This window comes from Branchiostoma floridae, unplaced genomic scaffold (assembly GCF_000003815.2).
Source record: "Branchiostoma floridae strain S238N-H82 unplaced genomic scaffold, Bfl_VNyyK Sc7u5tJ_1570, whole genome shotgun sequence".
NCBI classification, from domain to species: Eukaryota; Metazoa; Chordata; class Leptocardii; order Amphioxiformes; family Branchiostomatidae; genus Branchiostoma; species Branchiostoma floridae.
Window position 1 is genome coordinate 88,659 of NW_023365766.1, and position 9,843 is coordinate 98,501.

At 39.0% G+C, this 9,843-nt stretch overlaps 1 protein-coding gene across 1 annotated transcript; it reads left to right on the plus strand.

The window, feature by feature from the left end:
* Positions 1 to 301: 301 nt before the first annotated feature.
* On the plus strand, positions 302 to 4,346 carry LOC118408323 (keratin, type I cytoskeletal 9-like; the record flags this gene model as incomplete). Its single annotated transcript, XM_035809012.1, has 4 exons — positions 302 to 418; positions 1,415 to 1,532; positions 2,942 to 3,078; positions 3,727 to 4,346. Coding segments are annotated over exons 1-4 (967 nt in total), but the record flags the coding sequence as incomplete, so codon positions are not given.
* Positions 4,347 to 9,843: the final 5,497 nt, after the last annotated feature.

Here is a 9,843-nt window from a genome sequence, read left to right on the forward strand (position 1 = left end):
GGCCATCATCATCATCAGTGGTGAGTGAAATGAATCTTCATGACTGTCCTGTGTGAGAATGGTCATCAGAAATAGTTAGCATAACTCTGATATTGCCAGTACACTAACCTACATTGATGATATATCATCAATGTAGGTTAGTCCTAGGCCTTTATTGAAGTTTTTAGTTACAAAACTGTAAACTTTTCTCTTTGGGGAATTGTATTACATTTAGCTTTTGTGAGTACTCTAAGCTGTGTATACTGTATATGGGTTGAGTTTCTTCCTTTTATTTAATGATTTCTGGTACTGTCAGGTATGCCAACAGAAACAGCTTACTGCGAGCCATGGAGGATTTCGCTCAGGCCCTGAAGGTGAATCCAGGCCACAACAATGCCAGGAAGTACATGTGTGAGACTCTACTGGCCAGGGGGCAGCAGTAAGTCTTCTAAACTTATGGAAATTGCTTAACTTTCTTTCCAACACGAATTCATATAGTGACTTGCCCTAAATTTTCGGTCAACACAGAATGACCCTATCTCCAGCAGTGACGTCAGGAACACGCCACTTTTGCAGGAGGGGGTCATAAGTATCAGAAAGTCTATGTCGCCCCCCGTCTCTGTTGAGTGTGGGCCGGTGGGCTCTAATGTACACTGCCTCCTTCACTCCTCGCGCGAAGAAATCCTGTTCTAAGTCTAGGATTTTTACTTTGTCCAACGAAATGGAATGTCCCTATATTAATTCGTGCTGGAAAGAAAAGTTTAGCGATTTCCATAATGTATTCTACCAACACAGATGAACTTGCTATTCTAAACTTACTTCACTAGTCTGGTGGTGTACCTAAACTCAGGTTTAGGTTCAGGTTCAGATTAAGGTCTAGAGGTTCAGGTTCAGGGTTGGACGTTTATGTGCCTGTGCTGGAAATCCTTTTTTTTTAGTTAACATGATTGTATAATTGAATGTTGGCATAAATTGTTATGGTCAACTGAAGAAATGAATTTGGGGATCAGGTGATCTGGAGGAAACATATAGAATAATGACATATATGAGAATCAGAATGTGTTCAAAGCTTTTGCTAGGCTGCATCCCCCACAGACAGCAAAACAGCAATTCAGTGCCATTATCAAAGACAAAGAATCTGAATCAGATGCAGAATCACGAGAAACTGAAATGGTTTAAGCTTGGATGCGAGTTTGCATCATGCAGGGCTTGAAATACCACCTGTATATCCAGGTAAGTGCAGGTAAAATTGGAGCTGTGCAGGTATTTCAGATCTCTGATCTCAATTCTGGCAAATGTTGCCTTGAGGCCAAGCCAAAGTTTATTTTTTTGGTTTTTGCATCATGAACATTTATTTAAGTGCTGTTTTTCTGTGGGGACTGGTATAGTAGGGGAATGAAGTCCTTGATGGTGACATATTGTTTGTTGTTTAAAGGTTGCAGGAAGATGGAGAGGATGAGGAGGCCATGATGCTGTACAGAAAAGCTCTCCTCATCAACCCAGACTTACAGGAAGCCAAGGAGGCTTTGGAGCAAGTCAGGACCAAACTAGAGGTGAGGAAAAACAGTCAATTCTCCCAGCTCAGTTTGGTACAGGCGACAGCTATTCAGTTTGTTGGTTTGGACCAGGGCTCCAGCCAGCTCAAATTTTTTTATGTCAGCCAATTCCCATCGTCGCAAAAACACTATTCCAGGAGTTAGAGAGACTGAACTGAGACCTTGAAAAACGGGTTTTAATGAGATTATCGTATGCAAAAGGACACTGACACACATTGTCAACAATCATAACAATAGCAAAACAAACAGTGTGTGGCTTTTACGGCCGTGGACGGCGTCCCCAAGCCATCTGTAGCTTCCACCTAGTAGCTTTTATCAGATTTTTGTCCGTCAAGGTTGACGGATTGGCTTTAAAATTTTTCCATCACACGCAGCAAATTTCCGTCAGTTGACGGAAAAACGGACGCTGGCTTGAGCCCTGGTTTGGACTAAAACAAAAATATGTATGAAGCCCGATCCCGACTAAACTGAATTTGTACTGGATGTATGATGTGTGCCATTCTTGGTGCTTTAAGAGAAAGTTTGAAGGAGACACCATGTAGGCTTCTTCCTTCCTCCTGCACATCTTTATGCTTAATTTTTACTTTTACTGTTAGAATTGTTTCCTTATGTGTAAATGAATGAATTAAATGAATTAAACTAAACTAAACTAAAGACTGCTTTGAGTCAAGTCTTGCTGTTACATCATGTTAAGATTGAGAGGATCAGAGATTGTAAAGCAGGCTGCACTTTTCTGACGTACCATTTGTTCTTGTTCAGGGCCACTAACTAATCTAAATGTGCCTTCTCTTTCCGTGAACCCTGGAAACTACTGCCTGTGTGGACTATATTCCCGCGAATTGGCACTACATCAACTGGCAACCTGGGTAACGTTGCTGTTGTTATCGACACATGGCCCTGCTTACTGGACTGTGGGTTACTGTCATGTTGCCATCTCCGGTGGTAATGTACATAAAATAAACATCAAAATACAACCTTCTTTTTTTTTTCTATGTAATTTCTGTTATCCATATAATATTATATCAAATATCTCACACAAACTACTGCATATGGCTAAAATGTCTGCCACTTTTTTCAATGTAATGATATTTCATAATTACCTGAAACTTCTAAATCTTCATTCTTAATTATTTTCCCTACATCTTTTACTTATCTTTAATCATATCTCTTCTCAATACTGGAATGCTTGATATATAATATGTTTTATCATTAATCGTTGATGTCTGAATTCTACTTACTATCATTGACTGAGTTGTCCTGCTTTTTATTTTTTCTATTGCAATATGATGTGATTGTTGAAACTTTACTTCATGATGGCTAAAAATTGTTTATGGCTTTGGTGTGGTTGATTTTGTTGTTCCTATATGGGACATGGCCCAATGTTGCTACTGCACTGGCTGTGGTAGAACATGAAGACTGTGAGTCAGGTGGACCTCACCACTGACACGGAAGAGCTGCCTGCTGAAATATCCTTTGCACAAAGTTCCAAGGAAAAGCTGCAGAAGCTACTGGGGGTGGAGGGAAGCAGCAAGGACAAGAGCAGGTTTATATTTACAACACTACACACTGGAATACTAATTCAGGGCTCGAAATACCACCTGCATATGCAGGTTAGTGCAGGTAAAATTGGAGCTGTGCAGGTATTTCTGGTGTCTACCTGTACCTAACCTGCAATGGTCCAAATACTGGGTTTTATACATAAATATCCTATGATGTAGGTGTATATGGATTGTTATTAGCTGCAGACCTATAAAGTATAAAAGAAAAAATAGCAATGGTTCCTGAACTATTTTAGTATGATCTAATATTCCTAAACTTGGAGTGGTGCAGGTAAAAATAGTCTGGTGCAGGTAATTTTCAATGTTACCTGCACCAGTGCAGTATGCAGAAAAAAGTATTTCGAGCCCTGTAATTCAATAATAGAATATGGTGTATCAATCAAGCATTATGTCTTTGTTACTTTAAATTTTTATCTTAAAAGTATTTTGTATTCCTGTAAAGAAACATGAAAACAAGGGACAGCTGAATTTTTTAGTGGCCTGATTCTCTTTCAGTCAGCATTATATCTCAATGCCCTCACATTGTATGCTACAGTCTTCTTGTGTACTTTGATGATGATGTACAATTACAGATTTATAAGATTTTGCTATAGAACAATCCTGACTGTTGTTGTGTTTATGTCCCATTGTAGGAAAAGGAAGAAAAGAAAGAGAAAACGGTCCAGCTCCAGCTCAGATGAAGGAAACACAACCAAACTAAAGAGAAAGCAAAAATCCTCACCGAAACGGAAGTCAGACAGTGGTTCAGAATCAGGTGTCAGTAGAAGGAATAGTCGTAGCAGTACACCCAGGGACAGTGGTACCTGGCCAGGAGATGGTCATAGGGGTAAGGGAGGTACATGGACAGGACATGGTCATAGTACTGAAGGAGGTACACGGACAGGACATGGTCATAGTGGTGATCATGAGAGAGGTACATGGTCAGGACATAGTCAAAGTGGTGATGGAGGTACACAAACAGGGCATGGTTATAGTGGCGAGGGGGGTACATGGACAGAACATAGAGGTGATGGAGGTACACAGACAGGGCATGGTCCTAGTGGTGAGGGAGGTACATGGACAGAACATGGAGGTGATGGAGGTACGCGGATAGGGCATGGACGTAGCAGTGAAGGAGGTACATGGACAGAACATGGTCGCAGTAGTGATGGAGGTACACGGACAGGGCGTGGTCGTAGCACTGAGGGAGGTACATGGACAGAACATGGTCAAAGTAGTGAGGGAGGTACACGGACAGGATATGGTCATAGTGGTGAGGGAAGTACACAGACAGGATATGGTCATAGTGGTGCTCATGAGGGAAGTACATGGTCAGGATATAGTTATATTGGTGAGGGAAGAACACGGACAGTACATAGTCAAAGTGGTGAGGGAAGTACAAGAACAGTACATAGTTATAGTGGTGAGGGAAGTACATGGTCAGGATATAGTTATATTGGTGAGGGAAGAACACGGACAGTACATAGTCAAAGTGGTGAGGGAAGTACAAGAACAGTACATAGTTATAGTGGTGAGGGAAGTACAAGGACAGTACATAGTTATAGTGGTGAGGGAAGTACAAAGACAGTACATAGTCATTGTGATGAGGGAAGTACAAGGACAGTACATAGTCATAGTGGTGAGGGAAGTACAAGGACAGAACATAGTTATACTGGTGAGGGAAGTACAAGGACAGTACGTAGTCATAGTGGTGAGGGAAGTACAAGGACAGTACATAGTCATAGTGGTGAGGGAAGTACAAGGACAGTACATAGTCAAAGTGGTGAGGGAAGTACAAGGACAGTACATAGTCATAGTGGTGAGGGAAGTACAAGGACAGAACATAATCATAGTGCACGGGAAGGACAGAGAAGAACCTCAGTAGAGTACACATATAGCAGATATGTGAGAGAAGCAGACACCGGACAGAGGAGACAGGACATGTCTGTAGGAGTGAGTCATATGAGGGAACAGAGTAAGTATTTGGAAGGGCAGAGAAGTGTAGAAGAACAGACAAGCCATTCTGTAAGGAACAGTGATCTGGACAAACAAACTGGGCTGAGAAAGGGACAGGACAGAAATCTGGAACCAGAAAGTGAACGCAGTAAAAGAGAGGGCAGGTACGCAGAAGGACACAGCAGACATACAAACAGACAAACAGAGACACAGGACAGACAGAAGGAAAGACAAAGTAAACATGTTGAATTGCAAAGCAGACAGATATTGGAAGGACAAAATAGACATGTAGAAGGACAAGACAGACATACCAAAGGACAAAACAGGCCAACAGAAGGATGTTATTCTGAAGCACAAAGTGAACATGTGAAAGGGCTGGGTACAGACAGGTGGGGCAGAACAAAAGAAAAGGACAGCAGACATGCAGATGGACAGGGCAGAAATCTCCATGCTAAAGAACATGGTCGACAGGAAAGATGCAGGACAGAACACTCCAGATCTAAGGAAGGTGACAGTAGGGGATACCATAAACAGCAACAAACTTATGACAGCAAGTCAGTAAGGAACACAGACAGGAGAATGAGTCAGGATAGAGGTTATCGGTCTAAATCTCCTAGAGCACAAGATTTTAAGTCATAGCCACAGAGCTGTCAAACACCACAACAACAGGTAGCATAAAACTCCAGGCATTTTGTTTGTTTGAACTTTTATTTATTCATGAAAGCTCAAATCGGCCTGCAGGTCTCTTTTCATTGAAGTCATAAGGGAAGAGGCACGGGTTCGTTTTCAATATTGACCTGTTGAGGAATCTTTTACAGAGGTGACTCAAGGTGCTAATGATTTTCAGTAGAAGGGGAGAGGGTTGGCATTGCTGCTGTAGGTGGTTAGTTGTACTTAGGAGCCATGACCACAGCTACTGTCACTGCAGGCAGGGACTTCCACCCTGAAATTGTTTGTGGAATAAAGACATCTGCCCCATTCCTGTTTTGCAGTGCAGAAGAAATGTTGTAGGAAAAGGGGTGAAGACGTCTTGTTTGTCTTTTGGGTCGACTTGCAGTAGGTACGTTTTGCAAGTTAACAGTGATGATAATATCAAGGTAAACCTTGGATACCTCTAAAGGCTGTAATTCGGTTTTATCTTGTCAGAAAGGGTCAGTGAAGATTCTACATAGACTCTATTCTTGATTTTATCAATTGAAGATGATCCATGATATAAAAGCATTGATTTGAAAACCAACCAAGCACAGAAAAGTGTTACAAAATACACTTCTTCATTCAATGAAATTCATTTAAAGTTTATTTTTAGAGACTCGATGGCCATGCTTCAGTGGAAAGGAGGTATTCCCAAAGGCATTGCTGCATTTGTTTTTAGGCAAATCCAGGAAGTATCTAGATCTGTGGTTTGGCATTGTATCACTAAATCATTGTCAAGTTAACTTAGATCCGCTGTATATGGTACCTAATATATTGACATCAATAGTTTGGGAAGGCAGTGGGTAAGGTTTGAATCTGTAGGGGAGTTATTTCAAATATTACACTTTAAAGTTTAAGAAATGTATGCAATCTTTTATAATCCAAGTGCCATTACATTTGTATATAGTTGCTTAATTACATATAGAGTTGTTTTTTTCTTTTCATTTCACATTTTAATCTTCTGACCATATCATTAATAGTCATGCCAGTCATCTTTCAGTGGATGAGGACCGCTTTGTAAGCAATGTCAGCCATCATTCAATCTACATATTTCAAAGATTGTAAAATATAATACATGGTCTGATATTGTCACCAGTGACACATTAATTCAGTTCTATTTTCTCAGCTCTTGCTACTATTATAATAGGATATCTGAACTTAGTAAAATGATTATGATCTGTAGTAACATTTAGTATGTAAATTTGGACTTGTTTTATGTCTATAAGGACTGGTTACTTACAACAAGATGGTTAATAAGCTATATTATGGACTGAATGAATTATCCATCTCCAGTATCTTGCAACATCTTACTGAATAAATTTCATACACAGCAATGATGATGCAAGATGTGGTCTCCATCAATAACATCTATCTGTAGTTTAAGTGCATGTTTCACTATTGACATGAAAAAAACTAGAGTTCACAACTCCATACCTTTGCCAAATGGTTTTAACTTAAGTTTATGACTTATGTGTTTCCCATTAATTATGTAGATAAGGTAATTATTTGCATGAATTGTATTAGTTGATCATCTCCACTCAGATATCAAAAGTTGACAGCAGTATCTTAAGATACGTGTAGTGGCATTTTCTGGTCATTTAATATGCAAATGAGGTCTCATTACTCTCTGCCTCAAGAGCTACATGTAAATACATGTAACACTTCAGAAACCATAACCACAGTTATCTAAAACTCCGATGCAAGGTTAGGATCATTTGGCGAAGGTATGGGGTCGTGGAACTCTTGTATAGAGATTGGACGGACATGTATACCTACGATTGATACTTTGCAAGTAGTCTAGGAGCTGGTGCTAATAATACCGGTATGCATAGATGATAGTTGGAACAGAAAAGGGGGTTATTTTCTTGACAGACAAGAACAAACAAGTGCGCGAAACTTTTTTTTTTTTTTTCAATCATTCTTTATTACTTTTTGCAAAACAAACAACAAAAAGAAAGCATGGCAGCTACAGATACGTTAAACAAAGCACATGTAAAACCACAAAATAAAAGCAAAAACCAGTAACAACAGTTAACGTTAGTCCTAAACCCTTTGCCCATATTCATTCAACAATATCACTATACATTTGTTTAAGATATGGTGCTGACAGAAAATAAGTTATTTAAGTTTCCCCACTTCCCCCTGTGTTTAAGCAGTTTGCCTTGCCGAATTGCTATGTTTTTTTCTAATTCATAAAAGTATGAAACAAAGGATATGAAAGCAGACAGATTCAGAGAATGCTTACGATTTTTAAAAACAAATATTTTGCCTAAAAGGAGGATAAGATTCGACAGAACCGGGCAACGATCACTAGAAATACCGAACATTATACTGAGAGCATTAATATGCAAATGAGTACCATTTATATTGAAAAACCATTCGTCCACCTGACGCCAAAAATTTGAAGTTACACAACAGTCCCAAAAAAGGTGGACGACTGTTTCTTCTTCCTCGTTACAGAGGTTACATAATGGGGAGTCTATCAAACCCCATAAATATAATATTTTATTGCAAGGTAAAAATTTGAATAATAATTTATATTGAAATATTCGAGTATATGAATCAATCGAAAGTTTATAAGGTAAACTATATATATTTTGCCATGGTAGTGGGGTGTCAAAATATTCTTCCCATGAAAGTTTAATTCTTTCAGATGAGCCCCATAGACTGGCTTCGTTCATGAAGAATTGATACAGACACTTATTAATATTACAGTTACGAAGCCAGCCTATGTTTCTACATACAGGAAGACAGACACCCAAACTTGGAGAATTCAATTTCAGCTTAGCCTTCCAAAAAGGGGGAATAGCAGACATAAGTTGATTATATTTGAATTCAGGACACACTACTCCAAATTTTGTAACAAAATCAACATATGATAAGAAGCTGTTTTCAGCGTCTAACATGTCGTTTACAAATATGACCCCCCTACTAAGAAATACCTGTGAAAAGAAAGGCTTACCACTGATAGTTATATTTGAATTTAGATGCAGAAGCTGCTGCTTCACCTCAACCGCCTCCTCAGGTGGCCTAAGTTGGTACTTCAACCATGCTTGTATAACATGGGTAAAGAATGTACTTAAAGGGGATATTTTACCTAAAAGAGATTCAAAATCCTTTTTGTTAAGTTGCGCAAAGGGAAACAAGTCAGTACGAAAGATGGAATTTGATAAAAGAATTAGCTTAGAGCAAAACCATTCCTTATTTAAATATAGTTTGGGTAGCCAAGAAGCTTTTAAAGTAAAATCTACGGCCCGCAAGTTTCTTAATTTCAGGCCTCCCTGATCAAGAACGGCGTACAAAGTTTTTCTTTTAACCCTCTCAGGTCCATCTCCCCATAGAAATTTAAATATTTTTTTCTCATATCGATCAAAGAAGTCAGAGGGAGGTGTCGGGAGAGAAGTCAATAGAAAAATAAATTGCGGGACGATTAAAGTATTAACCAAGATAATTTTTCCCATAAGGGTTAAGGATTTAGATTTCCATAACATTAGAATCTTGTCTATTTTTTCGAATTTTCTATCAAAATTACTATGAACAATGTCGGACATATGTCTCGGAATATGAATTCCAAGAATGTCAACGGGGCCATCTGTCCAAAGTATTGGGAAAGAACAAGGTAAGTAGAAGTTTGTACCGCTTAAAGATCCAATCCGTAATATTCTACATTTATCAAAATTTGAGCGTAAACCAGATAGAAGGTTAAAAATCTCCAAATCCTTAACCAACGCGTATAGAGAGCCAAGTTCGGGAGCAAGGGGAAAACTAGAGTCGTCCGCGTACTGGGAGACTTTAGATGTAATTCCAAAAGTGTCTAAACCTTTGATTTCTATATTATTTCTAATTTTACTAGCAAGCAATTCAACTCCTAATATAAAAAGATACGGAGATAAAGGACAACCTTGTCGGACCCCACGGGACAGGTTAAAGGGCTTGGAAATATAACCATAATTAATAATTTTACTAGAGATGTCACTATAAAGAATTTTAATCCATGTTATAAAAGAGTCTCCAAAACCAAAGTATCTAAGTGCTTTAACAATAAATTCTACTCTGATGGTGTCGAAGGCTTTTTCGAAGTCTGCCAGGAAAATTAACTAGGCAAGGCGATAGAGCCCGAT